Source organism: Mobula hypostoma, chromosome X2, assembly GCF_963921235.1.
Source record: "Mobula hypostoma chromosome X2, sMobHyp1.1, whole genome shotgun sequence".
In the NCBI taxonomy this organism is placed as follows: Eukaryota; Metazoa; Chordata; class Chondrichthyes; order Myliobatiformes; family Myliobatidae; genus Mobula; species Mobula hypostoma.
This window is the reverse complement of record NC_086129.1, coordinates 47,057,397-47,081,868: the sequence shown is the minus strand read 5'-3', so window position 1 is coordinate 47,081,868 and position 24,472 is coordinate 47,057,397. Positions and strand designations below refer to the sequence as shown.

Here is a 24,472-nt window from a genome sequence, read left to right as displayed (position 1 = left end):
GAGAGCTTAAGGCAAAAGAACCCTTAGGGGTAAGTGATCTAAATAGGACTGAATTCACCCTGATATTTGAGAAGGAGAAGCTAAAATCAGATGTATCAGTATTACAATGGAGTAAAGAGAATTACAGAACCAAGAGAGAGGAATTGGCCACAATTGTTTGGAAAAGAACACTGGCATGGATGACGGCAGAGCAGCAATGGCTGGAATTTGTGGAAGCAATTCAAAAGGCACAGGATATATACTTCCCAAAGAGGAAGAAGTATTCGCAAGAAAGATGACACAACCGTGCCTAACAAGAGAAGTCAAGGCCAACATAAAAGCCAAAGAGAGGGCATATAATAGAGCAAAAACTAGTGGGAAGTTAGAGCATTGGGAAGCTTTTAAAAACCAACAGAAGGCAACTGAAACAAGTCATTAAGAAGGTAAAGATGGAAATGAAAGTAAGGTAGCCAACAATATTAAAGAGGATACCAAAAGTTTCTTCAGATACATGAAGTGTAAAAGAGAGGCAAGAGAGGATATTAGACCAATGGAAAATGATGCTGGAGTGGTAGTAATGGGGGACAAGGAAACAGTGGATGAACTGAATAAGTATTTTGCATCAGTCTTCACTGTGGAAGACACTAGCAGCATGGTGAAAGTTCCAGATGTCGGGAGCAGAAGAGTGTGAAGTTTCCATTACGAGAGAGAAGGTTCTTGGAAAACTGAAAGGTCTAAATCAGAATCAGAATCAGGTTTATTATCACCGGCATGTGACATGAAATTTGTTAACTTAGCAGCAGCAGTTCATTGGAATACATAATCTAGCAGAGAGAAAAAATAAATAAAATTAAAATAATAATAAATAAACAAGTAAATCAATTACGTATATTGAATACATTAAAAAATGTGCAAAAACAGGAAAAGCTGTATATTAAAAAAAAGTGAGGTAGTGTCCAAAGATCCAATGTCCATTTTGGAATCTGATGGCAGAGGGGAAGAAGCTGTTCCTGAATCGCTGAGTGTGTGCCTTCAGGGTTCTGTACCTCCTACCTGGTGGTAACAGCGAGAAAAGGGCATGCCCTGGGTGTTGGAGGTCCTTAATATTGGACTCTGCCTTTCTGAGACACCACTCTCTGAAGATGTCCTGGGTACTTTGTAGGCTAATACCCAAGATGGAGATTTACAAGCTTCTGCAGCTTCTTCCGGTTCTGTGCAGTAGCCCCTGCATACCAGACAGTGATGCAGCCTGTCAGAATGCTCTCCACGGTACAACTATATAAGTGCTGTCTTGCCTTCTTTATAACTACATCGATATGTTGGGACCAGGTTAGATCCTCAGAGATCTTGACACCCAGGAACTTGAAACTGCTCACTCTCTCCACTTCTGATCCCTCTATGAGGATTGGTATGTGTTCCTTCATCTTACCCTTCCTGAAGTCCACAATCAGCTCTTTTGTCTTACTGACGTTGAGTGCCAGGTTGTTGCTGCGACACCACTCCACTAGTTGGCATATCTCACTCCTGTACACCCTCTCATCACCACCTGAGATTCTACCAACAATGGTTGTATTGTCAGCAAATTTATAGATGGTATTTGAGCTATGCCTAGCCACACAGTCATGTGTATAGAGAGAGTAGAGCAGTGGGCTAAGCACACACCCCTGAGGTGCACCAGTGTTGATCGTCAGCAAAGAGGAGATGTTACCACCAATCCGCACAGATTGTGGTCTTCCAGTTAGGAAGTCGAGGATCCAATTGCAGAGGGAGTTACAGAGGCCCAGGTTCTGCAACTTCTCAATCAGGATTGTGGGAATGATGGTATTAAATGCTGAGCGATAGTTGATGAACAGCATCCTGATGTAGGTGTTTGTGTTGTCCAGGTGGTCTACAGCCGTGTGGAGAGCCACTGAGATTGCATCTGCTGTTGATCTATTGTGGCAATAGGCAAATTGCAATGGGTCACCTGGACCAGATGGTGTACACCCCAGCATTCTGAACGAGGTAGCTGAAGAGATTATGGAGGCATTTGTAATGATCTTTCAAGAATCAATTGATTCTGGAATGGTTCTGGAAGACTGGAAAATTGCAAGTGTCACTCCACACATCAATGCGGGAGAGAGGCAGAAGAATACAAATGATGGGCCAGTTAGCCTGACCTCAGTAGTTGGAAAGATGTTGGAGTCGATTATTAAGGATGAGGTCTCAGGGTACTTGGAGGCACATGATAAAATAGACCATAGTCAGCATGGTTTCCTTAAGGGAAAATCTTGCCTTACAAATCTGTCGCAATTCTTTGAAGAAATAACAAGCAGGATAGACAAAGGAGAATTAGTTACACACATCAAAGTTGCTGGTGAACGCAGCAGGCCAGGCAGCATCTCTGCTGTCTCCCCCCTTCCCCTCCAACTTTCAAATCCCTTACTCACTCTTCCTTCAGTTAGTCCTGACGAAGGGTCTCGGCCTGAAACGTCAACTGCACCTCTTCCTAGAGATGCTGCCTGGCCTGCTGCGTTCACCAGCAACTTTGATGTGTGTTGCTTGAATTTCCAGCATCTGCAGAATTCCTGTTGCTTAAGGAGAATTAGTTGATGTTTTGCACTTGGATTTTCAGAAGGCCTTTGACAAGATGCCACACATGAGGCTGCTTAACAAGCTACGAGCTCATGGTATTACAGGCAAGATTCTAGCGTGGATAAAGCAGTCGCTGATTGGCAGGAGACATAGAATGGGAATAAAGGGAGCCTTTTCTGAGGAAGGAAAGAGGCTACAGAAGGACTTAGACAGATTAGGAGAATGGGTGAAGAAATGGCAGATGGAATACAGTGTTGGGAAGTGTATGGTCATGCACTTTGGTAGAAGAAATAATGCCTAAAGGTTAAGTTGCAGGTTGAGTCTGTGGTGAGGAAGGCTAATGCAATGTTAGCATTCATTTCAAGAGGGATCCTGTGCAGTGATTGCTCCCTACGTGACTCCCTTGTCCATTCGTTCCTCCCCACTGATCTCCCTCCTGGCACTTATCCTTGCAAGCAGAACAAGTGCTACACCTGCCCCTATACCTCCTCCCTCACTACCATTCTAGGCCCCAAAGCTGACACTTCACCTGTGAGTCTGTTGGGGTCATATACTGTGTCTGGTGCTCCAGGTGTGGCCTCCTGTATATCAGTGATAGCCGATGCAGATTGGGAGATCACTTCACCAAGCACCTATGCTCCATCTGCCAGAATAAGCGGGATCTCCCAATGGTCACCCATTTTAATCCTACTTCCCATTCCAACATGTCCATCCATGGCTTCCTCCACTGTCGTGATGTGGCCACACTCAGTTAACTTTTACCAAGGTCTCAGACCTTAATTAGCTTGTTAGGGCTATGGCTTGTTCACAGTCATCGTTAGGAAAGGCCAGGTGATGCAAATTTCAAAGCTTTATAAATACCCTGACTCCTCAAACCTTGTCCCAACAATCAGCAGCCATGGGCTCCTCTAAGCAGCTGCCTAGCACTCTGAAAATTAAAGTAAATGATGCCCACAGAGCAGAAGAAGGTTATAAGAAGATAGCAAAGCGTTTTCAGGTAGCTGTTTCCTCAGTTCGTAATGTAATTAAGAAATGGCAGTTAACAGGAACGGTGGAGGTCAAGTTGAGGTCTGGAAGACCAAGAAAACTTTCCAAAGTACTGCTTGTAGGATTGCTGGAAAGGCAAATCAAAACCCCCGTTTGACTGCAAAAGACCTTCAGGAAGATTTAGCAGACTCTGGAGTGGTGGGGCACTGTTCTACTGTGCAGCGACACCTGCACAAATATGACCTTCATGGAACAGTCATCAGAAGAAAACCTGTCCAGCATCCTCATCACAAAATTCAGCGTCAGAAGTTTGCAAAGGAACATCTAAACAAGCCTGATGCATCTTGGAAACAAGTCCTGTGGACTGATGAAGTTAAAATAGAGCTTTTTGGCCGCAATGAGCAAAGGTATGTTTGGAGAAAAAAGGGTGCAGAATTTAATGAAAAGAACACCTCTCCAACTGTTAAGCACAGGGGTAGATCGATCATGCTTTGGGCTTGTGTTTCAGTCAGTGGCACGGGGAACATTTACTGGTAGAGGGAAGAATGAATTCAATTAAATACTAGCAAATTCTGGAAGCAAACATCACACCGTCTGTAAAAAAGCTGAAGATGAAAAGAGGATAGCTTCTACAACAGGATAATGATCCTAAACACACCTCAAAATCCACAATGGACTACCTCAAGAGGCGCAAGCTGAAGGTTTTGCCATGGTCCCCTCAGTCCCCCGACCTAAACATCATCGAAAATCTGTGGATAGACCTCAAAAGAACAGTGCATGCAAGATGGCCCAAGAATCTCACAGAACTAGAAGCCTTTTGCAAGGAAGAATGGGCACAAATCCCCCAACAAGAATTGTAAGACTCTTAGCTGGCCACAGAAAGCGTTTACAAGCTGTGATACTTGCCAAAGGGGGTGTTACTAAGTACTGACCATGCAGGGTGCCCAAACTTTTGCTTTGGGCCCTTTTCCATTTTTGTTATTTTGAAACTGTAAAAGATGGAAATAAAAAACTAATCTTGCTTAAAATATTAAAGAAATGTGTCATCTTTAACTTTATGCCTTTTGGAAATCAGGTCATCTTTTACTTGCTTAGCTATTTACAGTAACAGAAATTTTGACCAGGGGTGCCCAAACTTTTGCATACCACTGTACAAGTCAGTTCAATATCCATTATTTACAAAAATGATCTGTAGGTTTAATCAGTTTATCAATGTCAAACATACGGAATGCATAGCCTTTCACTACCTGACTACCTTCTAGTGTTTGCATTCATAAACAATGAAGCAGATTTGGAAGGTGCTGGCACAGACTGCACACCACAACCCAGGACTACCCTGCAGCTCAGGAAATCCAACACATGTATGTAGTTCTAGTGAGGAACATAAGAATGTTAAAGAAATTTTGCATCTTTCCCGCTGTTTTAGGCTGGCTTTGTTGGAAGCATCCTGCACGCAGGACATCTGATATTATAACAATATCATCTGCAATTTCTCCTTGTGCAGTCTCTGCTCTCCGGTGGCATTCTGTCAATGGAAACAACATCAATCATTTCCTTTATTAAAATTGTTCAATTCCCATGAACGGAAAAGCCTACAGAAAGTAGTGGATGCAGTCCAGTCCATCACAGGAAAAGCTCTCCCCACCATTGAGTACATCTACATTGGAGCATTGCCACGAGAAAGCAGCATTTATCATCAAGGATCCCAACCACCCAGGCTATGCGCTCTTCTCGTTGCTGCCATCAGAAAGGAGGGACAGGAGCCTCAGGTCCCACACCCACTAGGTTCAAGAACAACTATTACCCCTCAACCATCAGCTTTGTGACCAGCGTGGATAACTTCACTCACATCAACACTGAACTGACTCCACAACCAAAGGACTCACTTTCATATGGGCTCTACAATTCATGTTCTCAATATTATCTATCTGTTTATTTATTCATGCATTTATTTAGTTATTATGATAGCTTTTGTATTTTGAACATTGTTTGTTTGTCAGTCTTTGTGCGCAGTTTTTCATTGATTCTATTGTATTTCTTTGTTCTGTGAATGCCCGCAAGAAAATGAATCTCAGGGTAGTATATAGCGCCATATACTGTATGTAATAAATTAATTTTGAACTTTGAATATGAAAACTTTTAATTCTTCCATCACCAGTTTTTGTCACTATAATCCCTCTCTATAAATAAGTCATTTCCATTAAATCTTCACGGTACCAACTCTGGAGCATCCATTTGCAAAGATGGACACTGGATATCTGTCTAGAAATGTAGTGCATGGAAATATTCCTGCCAAGGCCTAACTGGAGATTCAGACGTATTACAATTGTTTTGGTACTTTGTCCTGTTGTTCATAAAACTAAAGGTACCAAATGCTTTTCTAACAGCTTTCTCAACTTGTCCTGCCATCTTCTTGGATTTCTGTTCACTTTCCTGGATCGTAAAAGTTTCCTGCCAAGTTTCATTATTTTAACTCATCACTATATTAAAATTGCTTCTGCTGCACGCCTGGGTATACTACTTGTGTGGCTGGGCCCATCTGCAGTCTCTCACTACCCTCCGTTGTTAACGGTGTTCCCATATTTCATGGTCCCTACACACTTTGAAATTATGGTGCAAATACACAAATCAGAGGAGAATTGGGTCCAGTACCAAACCATGTGGAATAGCAAAAGACTTCTTAATAAAGCTCTCTGCTTCTTTCATGACAACAGACTCAACTAGTTCTCCTCCACCACCACCCTCCCCCGTCTGGCGGAACTGGATCTCACTCTTAACAATTTCTCTTTCTCCAAACCCAAGGTGTAGCCATGGGCCCCAGCTGTGCCCGTCTTTTCGTTGGCTATATGGAATAGTCCATGTTCCAAGCCTTCTATGGTAATGCTCTCCAACTTTTTCTGCACTGCATTGACAGATGCATTGGTGCTGCTTCATGCACCCATGCTGAGCTTGTCAATTTCATCAACTTTGCCTCTAACTTCCTTCCTGCCCTTAAATTTACTTGGTTCATTTCTGACAGCTCCCTTCCCTTTCTCAATCTCGGTGTCTCCATCTCTGGGGACAAACTGTCTACTGACATCTTTTACTAACCTACCAATTCCCATGGTTATCTTGACATCTTCCCACCCTGTCTCCTGTAAAAATGCTATTTTCTTTTCTCAGTTCCTTCGGCTCCACCACTTCTGCTCCCAGGATACGGCTTTCCTTTCCAGGACATCACAGATGTCCTCATTCTTAAAAGAACAGAGTTTCCCTTCTACCGCCTTTGCCGATGCCCTCATCTGCATCTCCTCCATTTCCTGGATATCCACCTTTCTGCTGCTCTAACAGGGATAGAGTTCCTTTTGCCCTTACCTACTATCCCAAGAATCTTCGCATCCACTCTGTCACTTTTAACAGGATCCTACCACCAAACACATCTTTAACCCACTCCCCCCACCCTCACCCCACCCCTCTGGTGCCTCTCCTCCTTCCCTTTCTTCAATGCTTCACTCTCCTGTCAGATTCCTTCTTCTTCAGCCCTTTACCTTTTCCACCTATTACCTCCCGGCTTCTTCCTTCATCTCCACCCACCAGGCCATGCCTTTCACCCTCTACCTTGTACTCCTTCTTATCCTGCTTTCTTATCCCTTCTTTTCCAGTCCTAATGAAGAGTTTTGGTCTGAAATGTCACCTGCTTATTCCTCTCCATAGATGCTGCCTGAACTCCCAAGTTCCCCCAGTACTTTTTGTGTGTTACTCTGGATTTCCAGCATCTGCAGAATCTTTTGTGTTTACTTCTTAATTCTGACTGTTCACCACCACTGTCTATTTTCTGTTGCTTAACTAATAATTTTCTTAAACATGTCCACCTGTTCTATTTCTATGGATTTTAATTTGTCAAATGGGTCTAATTTTCCATCTTTGTAAGTTGATATACATAACATTGGCTGCATTATGTTCCTTATCAAGTTGGTGAAACAATAATTTGCCTTTCACAAAAGAGGTGCTTTCACAGATGCTGTTTGACCTGGTGATTATTGCCAACGCTCACTGTTTTTTGGTGAGCATTTGCATTTTTATTTGCCGTGAGGTTGATGACAAACTCCAATTGGGTTTTATGAGAGGCATGCCTCTTCATTCTAGGTCAACATCCTTCCCAAATTTTGCGTGCTTCAAGAGCAGTTCAGATTAGACCATAAGACCATCAGACATAGGAGCAGAACTTGGCCATTCGGCCCATCAAGTCTGCTCCATCATTCTATCATGGCTGATTTATTATATCTCTGAACCTCCATTCTCCTGCCTTCTCCCCTAATCTTTGGTGCCCTTACTAATCAAGAACCTATCCACCTCTACTTAAATATACCCAAAGACTTGGGCTTGTCTGTGACAATAAATTTCACAGGTTCGCCACCCTTGAGCTAAAAAAATTCCTTCTCATCTCTGTTCTAAAGGGACATCCTTCTACTCTGAGGTTGTGCCCTCTGGTCCTAGACTCTCCCACATTCCCTCCACATCCATTCCATGTAGGCCTTTCAATGTCAATATGTTTTAATGAGATCCCCCCTCATTCTTCTAAACACCAGTGAGCACAGGCCCGGAGTATCACAGCAGACCTATATCCATTTGGTCACCAAGAGAGCCAGTGGTCATCAAAAGATTATATTTTGAAAATCCATCACATCCCACTAACATTTCTGTATTTTTTTCTTATGTTGTTTTGTTACCCATGCTCAGGACAGTTTAAGCTAGGTTGTTGGGTGGGTGGGTGGGTGGGGGGGGTGATAACTAAAGCAACAGATCAAAGGGGGAGGGTTGGAGAGGAAAGTTAATGTTATGACCAGTAAGAACAAGCAGGAGCAAGGTAATAAACACAGTGGGACAAGTGGGGTGAAGTGTGTGTATCTTAATGCTAGGAGTATTATGGGAAAGGGTGTAGAACAGGCAAGGTTAGGGAAACTTGGATGTTGAGAGATTCTGGTGGACTGGCAAGTAGCTATTAGTCAAGAAGGGAAACATGGACAGGGTTAATCCTGGAATTATAGACCTGTGAGTCTCACGTCAGTGGAAGTGAAATTACTGGAAAAAAATTCTCAGGAATCTTGTGTTCCAAGGTTATAACTCCTTGAAAGTGTCTGCACAAGTTGTTAGAAATTTGGAAATTCAGAGGGCATGCATTTAAGGGTGGGGGGAGTGGGGCGGTAAATTGAGAGAAATTGTGTCGGGTGCGTTTTTTTACATAGAGTGGTGGGTGCCCAGAATACACTGCCTGGAGTGGTTGTGGAGGCAAACACAATAGGAGCAATTGGTAGACTCGTAGACAGGCTAATAAATGGCTAGGAAATGGAAGGATATGGCCATTGGGTAGGCAGAAGGAATTGGTATAGTGGTTATTTGATTACTAATTTATTTGATTCAGCACGACATTGTGGGCTGAAATGCCTGTTCCTGTGCTGTTCTCAGTTCTATGTTCTATGTTCTATTCTCTTAAATGTTGGCAAAAGTAATTTAGAACTAAACTCTTCAACCATTAAAATATGCAGCTGAGGTTCCAATACTTTGATGAAGAGCTGGTTAAAAAACAATCTCTTGGCAGCCACTTTATGACTCTCTGTCACTAATAGAAACTCATGTGTCCTTGAGGGTATTTACAGTGTGGAACATTTCAGGCAGCCACTATGCAAATAAGCTCATAATCTCTGATTGCTGTGAAGTTACAAAGAATTTTAGTAATACTTCCATAAAGTAACAGCAGACGAGCCTGGACCACAAGACTTCCTCACATGCTTTGAAGTGTTTGGAGCATACTAGAACATATTTACTTTTGAAACCTCCAGTGCTTAATTGTTCATTGAAATAACTCATCGAGTTCGGGGGGTGGGGGGAGAGTATAATTTTAATGGTAAAAAATGCTAACCTTACCAGGGCAGCATTGTGGCAATATGTTTCGTGTAACGCTTCGTAGTGCCAGTGAGCACTGATCAGAGTTCAATTCTCGCCACTGTCTATAAGGACTTTGTACGTCCTCCTTGTGACCGTGTGGGTTTCCTCCAGGTGCTCCAGTTCCCTCCCACACTCCAAAGGTGTATGATTTAGGGTTAGTAAGTTGTGGGCATGCAACGTTGGTGACACTTTGCAGGCCTTAGATTTAGATGATGGAATAGATGGCTTTGTTACCAAATTTGCAGATGATACAAAGATTGGTGGACGGGCAGGTAGTGTTGAGGAAATAGGTAGGATGCAGAAGGATTTAGACAAGATTAGGAGAATGGGCAAGAAAGTGGCAAATGAAATACAATGTTGGAAAATGCATGGTCATGCACTTTGGTAGTAGAAATAAATGTGTGGACTATTTTCTAAACGGAGAGAATCCAATAATCTGAGATGCAAAGGGACTTGGGAGTCCTTGTGAAGAGCACCCTAAAGGTTAACTTGCAGGTTGAGTTGGTGGTGAGGAAGGCAAATGCAATGTTAGCATTCATTTCAAGAGGTCTAGAATACAAGAGCAGGGATGTGAATCTGAGGCTTTATAAGGCACTGGTGAGGCCTCACCTTGAGTATTATGTACAGTTTTGGGCTCCTCATCTTAGAAAAGATGTGCTGGCATTGGAGACGGTCCAGAGGAGGTTCACAAGGATGATTCCAGGAATGGAAGGGTTATCATACGAGGAACGTTTGATGGCTCTGGGTCTGTACTTGCTGGAATTCAGAAGGATGAGGGGGTTCTCACTGAAACCTTTCAAATGTTGAAAGGCCCAGACAGAGTAGATGTGGAAAGGATGTTTCCCATGGGAGGGTCTAGGACAAGAGGACACAGCCTCATGATAGAGGGGTGCCCTTTCAAAACAGAGATGTGGAGAAATTTCTTTAGCCAAAGGGTGGTGAATTTGTGGAATTTGTTACCATGTGCAGCTATGGAGGCTGGGTCGTTGGGTGCATTTAAGGCAGAAATTGATAGGATCTTGATTCGAAATGGTATCAAAGGTTATGGGGAGAAGGCCGGGAACTGGCGTTGAGGAGGAGAAAAAAAGGATCAGCCATGATTGAATGACAGAGCAGACTTGATGGGCCAGATGACCTAATTCTGCTCCTATGTCTTATGGTCTTATGATCGATCTCAAGAAGGATGAGGGGGGATCTCATTGAAACCTATTGAATATTGAAAGGCCTGGACAGAGTGGATGTGGACTCTAAGGCTAGAGGGCACAGCATCAGAATAGAAGAATGATCCTTTAGAACAGAGATGAGGAGGAATTTCCTTAGCCAGAAGGGGTTGAATCTGTGAAATTTGTTGTCACAGACGGCTGTAGAGGCTAAATCATTGGGCGTATTTAAAGTGAGTTCTTCATCAGTAAGTGTGTTAAAGGTTACGGGGAGAAGGCTCATGAATGGGGTTGAGAGGGATAATAAATTGGCCATGATAGAATAGTGGAGCACACTTGATGGGCCAAATGGCCTTATTCTGGTCCTTTGTGTTATGATCTTATAAATCAACTGTTTTACATAAAATAGGCAAGCGACAATGCAGTTTCCACATTTCCACAGTTGAAAGTGTGTAGTTCTCCCAATTTATCATATGAGACATGGTGAATGTACTTAACTTGGATGCCATTTAGGAACGCGAATCACCGTAATTGAGAGCTTTGGTACCTTAAAGTGGATTGAGCAAATAGAAAGGCTTACCTGAATGATGCTTAGATGGCCATATGTCGCAGCCAGGTGGAGAAAGGTTAACCCTTTGTCATCAACAGCATTCAGATCAGCACCCAGCAGGATCAGATCTCTTACAATCAGAGGTTGATTAGCGACCACGGCAACCAATAGGGGTGTCTAGGAATATCATAAAATGCATAGTTGGTAGTAAAGGAGGATAATGGAATAGGAGAAGGGCCAGCATATCTTGAGCCCATTCCACAAATGATCTCATTCAGAGTTGAATTGTACCTTTACTTCATTTATTTATAACACAGAACATAGAACACTACACCATGGTACAGACCCTTTGGCCCACGATGTTGTGCCGACCTTTTAGCCTTCTCTAAGATCAATCTAACCCTTCCCTCCTACACAACCCTCTATTTTCTATCATCCATGTGCCTATCTACGAGTTTCTCAAATGTCCCTAATGTATCTACCTCTATCACCACACTGGCACCCACCACTCTCTGTATAAAGAACTTACCTATAACATCTCCCTATCCTTTCCTCCAATCCTAGGAGTTGGCAAGGAGTCCCTTTTCTACAATTAACCATTAATCTTAGTTATGACTTAAACCTACCCTCAGCAGCATTTTGCAGGGAGAATTCCAGATTTTCATCATCTTGAGATCTCTGAAAGTTGCCATGCAAATTGTTTGGATATAGTGAAGAAGGTGTATGGTGTGTGTTAGTCTTCATAAGTCGGGGCAATTGAGTTCAAGAGGAATGAGGTAATGTTGCTGCTCTATAAAATCCTGGCTGGGCCCCACTTGGGGTGCTACAGTAGCATAGTGGTTAATGCAATGCTACTATAGCTCAGGGTGTTCGAGTTTGGAATTCATTTCCGGCGCCCTTTGTAAGAAGTTTGTATGTCCTTCCTGTTTCCTCCCATAGTCTAAAGATGTACCAGTTAGTGGTTAGTTGGTCATTGTAAACTGTGCTGTGGTTAGGCTAGTGTTAAATAGGCGGGTGCTGGTTGGCACGGCTCATTGGACCAGCAGGGCCTGTTATATGCTGTATCTCTAAATAAATAAGTAATAAATAAAATAGAATATTGTGTTCATTTCTGGCCGCCTCATGATAGGAAGAATGTGGAAGCTTTAGAGAGGGTGCAGAGGAGATTTACTGGGATACTGCCTGGATTACAGAGCATATCCTATGAGGATAGGTAGAGTGAGCTAGAAATTTTCCCTTTGGAGCGGAGGATGAGAGTTGACTTGGTAGAAGTGCACATGATGATAAGAGGAATAGATCAAGTGGATAGCCAGAGACTTTTTCCTGGGCAGAAATGGCTAATATGAGGGGGCATAACTTTAAGGTACTTGAAGGAAAGTATGGGGGGGGGGGAATCAGAGGTAGGTTTTTTTACGCAGAGTCGTGGATGCATGGAACGCACTGCCAGAAATGGTGATAGAGGTAGATACATGAGGGGCTTTTAAGAAATGCTTTGATGGGCAAATGGATGATAGAAAAATAGAGGCTATGTAGGAGGGAAGGGTTAGATTGATCTTAGAGTAGGTTAAAAAGTCCCCTCTAGAACAAATAACCTCTTCATCAAGCCCATAAAATTCTTTAATCATTTAAAATTCTCTGATTGGATCATCTCTTAACTTTTGTAGTCAAATATAAATTCAGTTCTGATCACCACATTGTAGGGAGTTTGTGAGTTTGGAAGTTATGTTGTTTAATGTAATATTAAGCTCCTAAGTATATTAAAAATTCCAGTGAAGATATGCAAGGGTAGTTAGTGGGTGATTAGGAGAATATATTGAAAGGTGGGATGTTGGAGAGGTAATTGTTTATATTTAAAGAAATCATAAATAAGCTACTAAAGAAATATGTTCCTTTCAGGCACTAAACGCCTAAAGGAAATCCAATCCATCCTTGGCTGACAAGAGTAATTAAAGATGGTATTGAATCAAAGAACAAATCTTGTAAAGTTGCCAGAAAGAGCAGAAGGCAAGAGGATTAGAAGCATTTAGAACTCAGCAAAAGAACACTCAGAAACTGAGAAAGGCAAGAAGGAACACTGAGCAGATTGCTGAGTCACATAAAAATGTAAGAGCTTTTATAAGCAAATCAAATAACTAGTAAGGGCAAATCCAAAACTGCAGATGTTGGAAATCTAACATTAAAAACAACGGAAGTGCTGGAAGCACCCAGCATGTCACACTGCCTCTGTAGGAAGAGAAACAGGTCAGAGGCTATATTGTCGCAGTACCTGAATGGTGGAGAACAATTTGCAGAGATTGTGCAGGCAAGCAAGTCTTCCTTTATTTCGATTTGCTGGAGGATGGTCAAGTGGGTGGCATTAATAAACATGACATAATCAGAACAATCATTGGGTCAATTTGCAGAAAGACTGTCTGTAGGGAAATGGAGAGTCTATGTTTTGGGTCGGGACCTTAATCCTGATCACCATTTTATTTGAAATATACACAGTACTGGAGAAGATGCAAAAAGAATTTACAAGTATTAAAAAAATGCAAGGGTATGTCAGTCAGGAAAGGAATTTTTTAGGCTGGGTTCTGGTATAAAGTGAAGTGACAGATCTAACAAATATATTTAAAATTATGAAATGTTTTGAGTATGATATTCCTTTACATTGGAATATCTCTGGAGAAAAAATTGCAGATATTGTGCAAGGCAAGCAAGTCTTGGAATCTAAGCTAATTAAAGTCCTTGGGCCCAGGGAAATTTTACTTTATGTGAGGAAGGTAATTATTTGCTCTTACTGTAAAATTTTAGTGATTTAGAAATGTTTTTATATTATATTATTTCTTTTTTTTTTAAAGAACATTATTTATATATATTATGAAAAGTAATTGTTTCTTTATTTTTTAATGTGGACATTTGAAAACATTGAAAATCTGGCAGGACAGTGCTGGGGCTTGGCTTTGCCTTTTGTGGGCGGGGCATGATTCCGACAATGCGACCCGATTACTGTTGCCAATGGAAAAAGGTACCAAATGGGATGTGGATGCGCTTGTGCAGTGAGTTGATCCCCGCGGGTAAGGTATGTGCGGGACAGCTGTGTATCTTAAGAGTAAGTTTCGTCAATCAGTTGGTACCACTTGTGGGGCCGACAAAAGCCATGGACAATCATGGAAAAATCAAATTGGAAATTGCAAAGAAACTTCCTGAGAAGTTGTAAATTGCTCCTGTAGGGACTGGTTGATCAATAATACAGAAGCATTGAAGGGAAACTGGATGAATACAAGACAGGGTCATGAATAAATGGATATGCTGGACATCTATCATTCACTAAAATCACTAACTGGCTACCTTTGTGCATACTGCTTGCTCCATTAATTCATTAATACTTGTTTAAAATGATTTTTCTAATGCTTAATGCACTGAAATTCACCCTGGGCACTAAAATATATTACAATTAATTAGATATAAATTAGCAGCCAAGAACTCCCCTACATTTTAATGGAGCCTGTTATGATTGTGCCAGACTTAATCCAACACACACTCAGTGGGCATGTTTTCCAACCTGGGAGCTGGGATAAAGAAAGATATGGAAACACATTACGAGAATAGCATTGAGCATAAGTGTTCGGATGGACTAAGAAGTCTGTTTCGAGCGTTCTGACTGGTTGCATCCCAGTTTGCTATGGAGCCTCTAATGCACAGCATCACAAGAGCCTGCAAAAGGTTATAGACTCAGGCAGCTCTGTCACATTCACAACAACTCTCCCAACACCCACCACCCACCAACATTGAGGACATCTTCAGGAAGTGGTGCCTCAAGAAGGGAGCATCCATCACTAAGGACCCTCACCATCTGGGACATGCTCTCTTCTCGTTACTAACATTGGAAAGGAGGCAGACCCAACTCAATGATTTACTTCCCCTCCACCATCAGATTCCTGAGCGGTCCATGAGCACATGTACATGACCTCACTATTCCCTTTGCACTATGTACTTATCTTGTAATTATAGTAATATTTATCTTTACACTGCACTGCTGCCACAAAACATCAATTTTCATGTCATAGAATAACAGCAATCCTGATTCTGATTGAGAAATTCTAAGTAATTCTACAATCAAACATGCTAACTATACACAGTTATGCAACAATGGATTTTTTTGTCTTTATGTTTAATTCATTTTAATTTACATATTTTTAGGTTCCTTAAGGTTTTCATAGCTGGGGTAGGTAGTGGGTATAAGCTCCCACTACCTACTAAATACTCCCAATAGTGTGCTTCTCAAATAGCCTCTGACAATCAAGGCCACACTTTCAGTACGCTGGATGAACTCAGCAGGTCAGGCAGCATCAGTCAGAAACGTCGACTGGTTGTTTCTAACTGATGCTGCCCGACCTGCTGAGTTCATCCAGCGTACTGAAAGTGTGGCTTTGATCACAGCATCTGCAGATTATTTTGTGTCTCTGACAATCAAGTTCAGCTCCTGGCCTTCACTTGAGGCTGAGCTACTAAGCCCAGTGGAAATGTTTCTACTGACAAGAGAAGGGGAGGATTACTGGTGTCTTAAAACCAATTGTTTTGGGCAGATGGGTCTCACTAGGAGAAGGAAAGCTCTGATCTCAAATCTCCATTGCCTCGTGGTCATACCCATTCATGGGAAAGGCTTCGGAAGTAAAGCCCAAGGAAAAATCCGGAGCTGGAGTCCCTAAGGCAGTCCGGCAGTGAGTTCAACACTGACTGGCCATTCCTGTGACGCCGCTGTTTCCAAACTGTTTCGGTCTCTGCCGTTCCTTTGGATTCATCAGCTGCGTGGAGAGGGGATCCTGCTACACGGGCAACAGGTTACCCTCCCTATTGTACTGGCTTACGTATCACGGAGACAGCTAGGTCGACCCAACCAACAGGGGGCCTCAATATAACACATCAAAGCATATTTTGTATATGGTTTTTCTTGTGAATGTTGTATCTGTAATGCTACGTGTCTGTGGAGCTGCTGCAAGTAAGTTTTACATTGCACCTGTGAATACATGTACATACTTGTGCATACAACAATAAACTCAGTTTAGATTGTGGTAAGGTTTTGATACCTTTCCTCTGTGTTCTTTTGTATCAAGCCTTCGGAGCTCACGCATTCGCTCAGCGGCTGCATAGGCGTGCTCCCTCATACCTTTCGCTGCGTAGATGTGTAGGATTCTGGAACAGACAAAATCATACAATTACAGTTTAGACTGATTGCTAATTTTGTTTCCATTTTTTGGACTGATAGATGGATAACCAGTTTGAAAAAATGCTTCAAGGGGTAGTTCATAGAAACATCAATATTCATCATTAAAGAGTAAGGCAAAATGTTCTCCCGATTTGCTGCATGGCTGCCCTCCGCTGCTGCTATGAGAGGCACTGAATAAAGAGTGGCATGTCACATGGTTACAGCATCCAGCTGGGCAGCTCCAGTGCAGATCTCTAAGGGCACCACTGATAGAAACTTGGAAAAGGATTATCACATGTCCCTGTGCCTAACACCAACAAATAAAGAGAGATCCATGAACAATCATTAAGATTGTGAGGATTAAGAGTTGGCACTCCCATTACTTCAATGTATTTCTATCTCCTTTCTATAGATCAGCCTTTCTCAGAGTTGAAAGAAGGTGGACCATCCACTCTCAGGTCAGATGGCTCTCTACCAGGCTCATGAGTGAAGATGTGGGTGACATGTTCTCTGATGTTCCTGAATCAGCTTTACAGAAGTGTTGAGTTTCTGCTGGTCTCTCACTGCCTCCATCAATAGCAGAACATGTGTCGCTGACGCCCTTTTATATCAATCAGCACTGCTCTCCTCTGCATCTTACAGCATGCTCATTTATTTCTTAATGTTTTGGGCAGATTCCACTCACTCTTTCCTGTAAAACAATTGGAGTGCAGAGAGAATATAGAACGGAATTGGTGGAGATAAGTGTTTGATGGCTGGCATGGACGCAATAGGCTGAAGGGAATGTTTTCCTGCTATATGATTCTCTGACTATTGTGCAAACAAGGCTTCTATGTAAAATAAGCCAGAGTCAAAGTGAGAACCGTGTCAATGTAATTATGGTGTTTGCAACTAGACTGTGCCAAAACTGAACAAACACAGGTGAATCAACACACACACAGAATGCTGGAGGAACTCAGCAGGCCTGGCAGCATCTATGGAAAAGAGTACAGTCGACATTTCGGGCCAAAACCTTTCAGCAGGACTGGAGGAAAAAAATATGCGGAGTAAAATTAAAAGGTGGGGGTAGGGGAGAGAGAAACACAGGGTGATAGGTGAAACCCGAAGGGGAGGGGTGAAGTAACGAGCTGGGAAGTTGATTGGTGAAGGAGATACAGGTCTGGAGAAGGGGGAGTCTGATAGGAGAGGACAGAAGGCCATGGGAGAAAGAAAAGGGGGAGGAGCACCAGAGGGAGGTGGTGGGTGGGCAGGGAGATAAGGTGAGAGAGGGGAAAGCAGATGGGGAATGATGAAGAAGGGTGGGGGTCATTAATGGAAGTTCAAGAAATCAATGTTCATGCTATCAGGCTTGAGGCTACCCAGACAGAATATACGGTGTTGTTCCTCCAATCTAAGTGTGGCCTCATCACAACAGTAGAGAAGGCCATGGATTGACATATCGGAATGGGAATGGGAAGTGGAATTAAAATGGGTGGCAACTGGGAGATCCCACTTTTTCTGTTGGTCAGAGCGTAGATGCTCGGTGAAGCAGTCTCCGGATCTATGTCGGGTCTCACCGATATAGAGGAGGCCACACCGGGAGCACCAGACACAGTATATGACCCCAACAGACTCACAGGTGAAGTGTTGCCTCACTCAAGTTGGAGAAACAACACCTTATATTCCACCACTTCCACTGGTAGCTCGTTCCAGTATCAGCACACTCAGAGTGACAAAGTTTTCCTGTGAATATTTTACCTTTCACCCTAAACTTATAACCTCTAGTTCTAGTCTCACCCAACTTCAGGGGGAAAAGTCTGCATGAATTTATGCTAAATATACCCCTCATAATTTTGCACACTTCTGTAAGATCTTGCCTCATTCTCTGACGCTCCAAGAATAAAAGTCTTCACCTTTTGCCATAACTCAGCTTCTCAAGTCCTTGTAAATTTCTCTGTACTCCTTCAATCTTATTGATACTTTTATCAGTTATCATTGTAGTACTTTTAATATTATGTTGACTTTTCTGTTTATGTCTGTAATTTTTCCCTCATCACATTTTTCTTAAATTGTAAGGCCTTGTCTACAAATCTAGTTACTGCTTTCCCAAGACATCCCTTCCCAACCCAGATTTTTTGTGTCAAATCTTATTGCCACTCTAGGTGAATATCTGGATAGGGAATGTTTAGAGGCTAAAAGCAGGCAGATAGCACTAGCTTGCTGAGTAACACAGTTGGCATGGACCAGTTGGGACGAAAGACCTATTTGCATGCTATACAACTCCATGACCCGCAAATTGAAACCTCGATCTCCCCATTGCTTATTGGATCATGTGTTCAACCTTCAGAATTTAATCTGTACTTATGTAGTTTAGAAGAATGAGGGGGAATCTTTCCAAATACTGAAAGGTCTAGATAGCGTGGATGTGGAGAGGAAGTTTCCTGCAGTGTGTGTGTTTAGGACCAGAAGGCACGGCTTCAGACTATAACGGATGACCCTTTAGAATGAAGATGAGGAGGAATTTCTTTAGCCGGAGGGTGGAATTCATTACCACAAATGGCTGTGGAGGTCAAACCATTGGGTATATGTCAAGAGGAGGTTGCCTGATTCTTGATTAGTAAAGGCACCAAAGATTTTGGGGAAAAGGCATGAGAATGGGGTTGAGAGGGATAATAAATCAGCCATGATGGAATGGAGGAGCAGCTGCTGATGGGCTGAATGGCCTAATTCTGCTCCTATGCCTTATGGTCTTATGATGCAACTCTTTGAACCAATGCATTTTATTGGTGGTTCAGTTATGAATCATTTGAGCATTATCCTTGATGTTTTGCATTTTAGGAATGGCAAATTTTCTCCCCTGAAGGTGAATAGCAAATCAGGTAAGTCTTTACAACAATATAATGGTTTCATGGCTACTCCATACCATTCTTTTAATTCTGGGGTTAGTTGATTACTTAAATTTAAATTCTCCAGCTGCCATTCTTGCCACAGGGGAAATCCACAATTGTTACAACCCAGGTCTGAAATTTTCTTGATACTAAGATGGATTAACTTTGCATAATCATTTATTTTGATTTTCGTTTTTACTGAGCCAAGAATTCATGAGACGGGAGGAAAGCTGTGTGCAAATGGGTGTTTATTTTGGTCTCTCTTTACATATTTCTCAAGATAACATACCATTTATTGGCTTTTACAGGTGGTTCACATAAGCAAGGGTAATCTTACAAGGAGCACAAGTACATTTATAAAGCTTTCAAAAGGAATATATTATCTGTGATCAAATAGATTAAAGCCATATTCTCTTTTCTTTGTGTTGCATTATGAAATATTTCAAATCAGAGTGAGATCTCTGTTCACCAACAAATCCAGAGACCTGGAGTAGTGATCCTCAGAACCACAAAGCAGCTGGTGAACTCAATTTCAGTGAAGTCAATTTGGAAAATAAAGAAACATTATTTAACACTAATAATATCAGAAATGGAGCTGCGTTGAAACAGGGGTGTCCATTGCCTCTAAAGCCTGTTTGCGTGGCTCTTCTGTGATCTAACTCCCTCAATACAAAATTAATTGTGGTGTAGATCGGGTAAATGCAAGCAGGCTTTTTCCACTGAGGTTGTGTGGGACTACAACCAGAGGTCATGGCTTAAGGGAGAAAGATGAAAAGTTTAAGGGGAACATGAGGGGACACTTCCTCACTGAGAGGGTTGTGCGTGTGTGGAACAAGCTGCCAGCACAAGTGGTGCATGCAAGTTCGATTGCAATTTTTAAGAGAAGTTTGGATAGGTACATGGGTGGTAGGGGTATGGAGGGCTACGGTTCCAGTGCAGGTCGATGGGAGTAGGCAGTTGGAATGGTTCGTACAGACTAGATGGGCCAAAGGGCCTGCTTCTGTGCTGTACTTTATGATTCTATGACTCTAACTCCATGATGGTAATCTCTCCTAATGGTTGAATTGTGATTCCCTTTCATTAGACTCACTTTATGGATTCTTTCACTAAAGTTCTCAATTTCCGAATTAATAAGGAACTCAATATCAATTGTCCTTTGAACTTCATTATAAAATCCATTTGTTAAAGGGACTGTGCCATCCTTATCTAGTCTGAATCTGGCTCCAGACAAAGCAATGTCATATTTAACTCTTACATTTTAAAAGATTAGCTTTGAAAAGATTCAGCCCTTTGGTCCGACTGGTTCAAACCAACAACAGCATCCTCCCTGCTAATCTCAGTTGCCCACATTCAGCCCATAACCCTCAAGTTCTTACCATCCATGTAGCTATTCAAATATCTCTTAAGTGTTGCAGTCTTACCGGGCTCAACCACATCCTCTGGCAACTCATTCCAGGTACTCACTACCCTAGGTGCAAAGTTATCTCTCAGGTCTCTTTCAAATCTCAGCCCTCTTATCTTGTATCTGTGCTCTCAAGTTTTGGACTCCCCAACCCTGAGGAAAAGGCTAGGAATGTTCACTTTATCCATACCCTTTGAGACTTTATAAAACTTCCAGGAGGTCACCAAATAATAAGCAACTGAGCACCAACACCCTCTGCTGAAAAGGCGACGTTTGGACAATTTCCAATCCATGCTAACTTATTTCTTCCAATACCTTAGGCTCTTAATTTATATACCAGCTCCTTATGTGGTTCCTTACAAAAAAGCTTTTTAGAAACCTAACTACACTACATCTACAGATAGCCCTCTATAAGCTCTCCTTGTTACGACTTCAAAGCGTTCAAGCTAATTTGACGGACATGATTTACCTTTCATAAAACAATGTTCAGTATATTTAGCATTTAGGTCTTCTTTGATTACTTACTCCAGCAACTACAGACACTATGTAACATTATTCCACCCATCCATTTTCTCTACTGTGTCCTAGATTAATGTATGTTCCTCAGTTCCGCTGAAGCGCCTGAACCTGAAATATTACTGTTTCTCTTTTCACAGATGCTGCCTGACCTGCTCAGCCTTTTCCAGAATTTTCTGTTTTTATTTCAGATTTCCAGCGTCTGCAATTCTGTTTTGATTTTCGAAGGAAAATAACATTTGCATTTTAAACAAAGGTTTAAGTTACATTAAGACCACAGCACAAGCAGACTGCTTTATCCAACTAGGCTGTGCTCTCTTCACACAAGTTTACTTCAGCCCTTTTCAGTAATGTTCTCTAGTTCTTTTTCCATGTGGTTTAAGTGAGATTCTCTTTCATAGCAACCACGTTGCTTGCTGAGAAAACTTCCTATTGTACAACATCTTAACTACTTTTGGGTTAAGGAAGTTCAGGCTAAGATGAATTTATTGATGAATGTAAACTGGTGAGTGTGAAGTAACAGGAACTTATTAACATGAGTAGGTTAGCCTCCTCAGTGTAGTAGGTTTCAGATCTTGGCCAAAGCATCAGCTCAGAAATGGGGATATTGCTTTGGGAGAAGCCGGTGCTGGACCAGAGAGATGGGGAGAACTTGGTTCAGGACTAATTCTTGACTGTGGTCACTATTAGTGGTTAGTACAGCTCAGGGGCTTGAAGTTCAGAGTTCAATTCCAACATCATTTGTAAGTAGTCTGTATGTCCTCCCCATGGAATGCGTAGGTTCTCTCTGGGTTCTCCAGTTTCCTTCCACAGTCCAAAGACATACTCGGTAGGATAATTGGTCATTGTATATTGTCTTGTGGTTCGGCTAGAGTTAAATTGGTTGATGTGGCTTGAAGAGGAAAAGATCTGTTAAAACAAAGGCTGGAAATGGGAAATTTGCCTTTCCTTTGCCTGTCTGACCATGAACCATGAACTCAAGACTACAATTAGCTTCTTCATAATGTCAAATATTAACTTTTCAAAGTATAAAGTCATGAAGTACATCATTGTGTTCACACCACCGATTACACTGGGACAACGGAGAAACAGAGAATATGACTTCAATCATAAACATTTAAATGTAATTGTAAAAGCAGATATATCACAAATGTGCCCACAGTGGGTACATGACTCAGACTTGAAAAAGCCAATAAACTGGAAACTTCTCAAAGACAATTTCTCATTGCTAGCAACAAGAGGTATTTCTTAAGGACAGTGTAAGCTAATCTAGAGTACCTCTGGGCTATTTAAAGTTCATCACATTGTGTCAAAGTTTGAACTTTATGAAGATGAGATACAATAGTGGTATACAGAGGAACAGTTTCTTCCTTTCATCCTATCACTCTACTAAGCATACAAAATTCAAAAATAAATCCTAGTTACAGTTCCATATCAAGTTATCCCTGCTAATTCAAACCAAAAACATGACAAATCATAACATTACAAAAGGTTATAGCACAGGAAAAGACCTATTAGCCCACTTCCTCCATGGTGATGTATATGCACTTACTGAATGTGCCTAATGTAATATAGAGACTACTTGCAGATGATACGAAGGTTTGTGGTATTGTGGATAATACAGAAGGTAGTTGTAAGTCCCAGCTAGACATTGACTGGTTGCAGAGCTGAGCCGAGAAGTGGCAGATGGAGTTCAATATGGAAAAGTGTGAAGTGATTCACTTTGGAAGGTCGAATTTGAAGGCAGAATACAGGGTTAATGGCAGGATTCTTAGTAGTGCGGAGGAACTGAGAGATCTTGGAAAAATGGATGGCCATGTGGGATGGAAAAGTTAAATTAATCTTGAGTAGTTTATTCAGTCAGCACAACATTGTGTGCTGAATGGCCTTTACTGTGCTGCACCGTTCTATGTTCTATTCCTTTCTTCCTCATAATCTTTTCTACCTTCTTCTCACAAGCACAATTTGACCTGGCAGGTAGCACTAAATAGCCAAGACTGTGTCTTTTATTCTGCTTTTCTAATTTTTGATTCCAACAAAGTTTATAGAACTCAACGTCGAAAACATTAGAATCCGCAGCTGCTACTTCATGGCCAATGTAATGGAGATGAGTTTAAATATTTGGCTGCTATGGAATCTACACACTTCTTAATACCCTGTCACTGTGAGTGACTGCCATGTGAGAGACAGCTGATGCCAGCCAGGATGGTGATGTGCTTGGCGATGAAGTGGGTATTTTAATACCTCACACTGTGGAGCAGGAATACTTTTATTAAGATGGAAATTTGAAGCACCGTACATATTTAATTTCATTCCAAGAATGGCTCAGTGGAATATTTCTGACAACTTTAACAGTAGAATTTCCTTTTAGACCATAAGACCATTAGATATAGGAGCAGAATTAGGCTATTCTATGCTGGGTGATTTAGTTTCCCTCTCAGTCCTGTTCCCCTGCCTTCACCCTGTAACCTTTGACACCATTACTACAAACGTTTGTAATTTCCTAGAAGTGATGCATGCCTGAAAATTTTTTTGGAAAAATGATACATAGCTCTCATTTTCTAGTGAGGAGTTGATAAAATGGTCCACTAATAACAACCTATTCACTAATTTTCTTGGACTAAATACTTCTCTATTTCAACATTAAACTGGTGATTTTTAATTATAACTCTTAACATTTGATGCCTTAGGGATAGTTTTAAGTTTTAATTTATTTTAGACCATAAGACCTAGGAGCAGAATAGGGCCATTCGGCCCATTGAGTCTGTTCCATCATTCCATCACGGCTGATTTATTATCCCTCTCAACCCCATTCTTCTGCTATCTCCCAGTATCCTTTGACACCCTGACTAATCAAGAACCCATCAATCTCTGTTTTAAATATACCCAATGACTTGGCCTCCACAGCTGTCTGTGGCAATGAATTCCACAGATTCACCACCCTCTGGTTAAGTACCTATTTTAGAAATGTTTAAACCCTTCTATCGTAACTGTCCCCACCACCACCCCTTTCAATATTCAGTATGTTTCAATAAGATCCCCCTTCTTTAATGCACCATTACACGTATAAGCAAATGTTATATAATTATGGACTAATACACTCAGTGGCCACTATATTAAGTACACCAGTACACCTGCTCATTACAGCAAATATCTAATCAGCCAATCATGTGGCAGCAACTCAATGCATAAAGGTGTGCAGACAGGGTCAAAATGTTGAGTTGTTGTTCAGACCAAACATCAGAATGGAGAAGAAATGTGATCTAAGTGATTTTGACCATGGAATGATTGTTGGTGTCAGATGGAGTGGTTTGAGTATCTCAG

General features: G+C 41.7%; 1 protein-coding gene across 6 annotated transcripts in view; it reads right to left on the bottom strand.

The window, feature by feature from the left end:
• Positions 1-24,472, bottom strand: part of LOC134340712 (NF-kappa-B inhibitor delta-like) — a 261,763-nt gene that overhangs the window by 38,913 nt on the left and 198,378 nt on the right. For all 6 annotated transcript variants that reach the window (XM_063038180.1, XM_063038177.1, XM_063038178.1 and 3 more), the window contains 2 exons: positions 16,245-16,350; positions 11,206-11,352 (listed from right to left, as the gene is read on the bottom strand). In XM_063038180.1, coding sequence (XP_062894250.1) covers positions 11,206-11,352; positions 16,245-16,350 — 253 coding nt within the window. The remainder of the gene's footprint in view (positions 1-11,205; positions 11,353-16,244; positions 16,351-24,472) is intronic.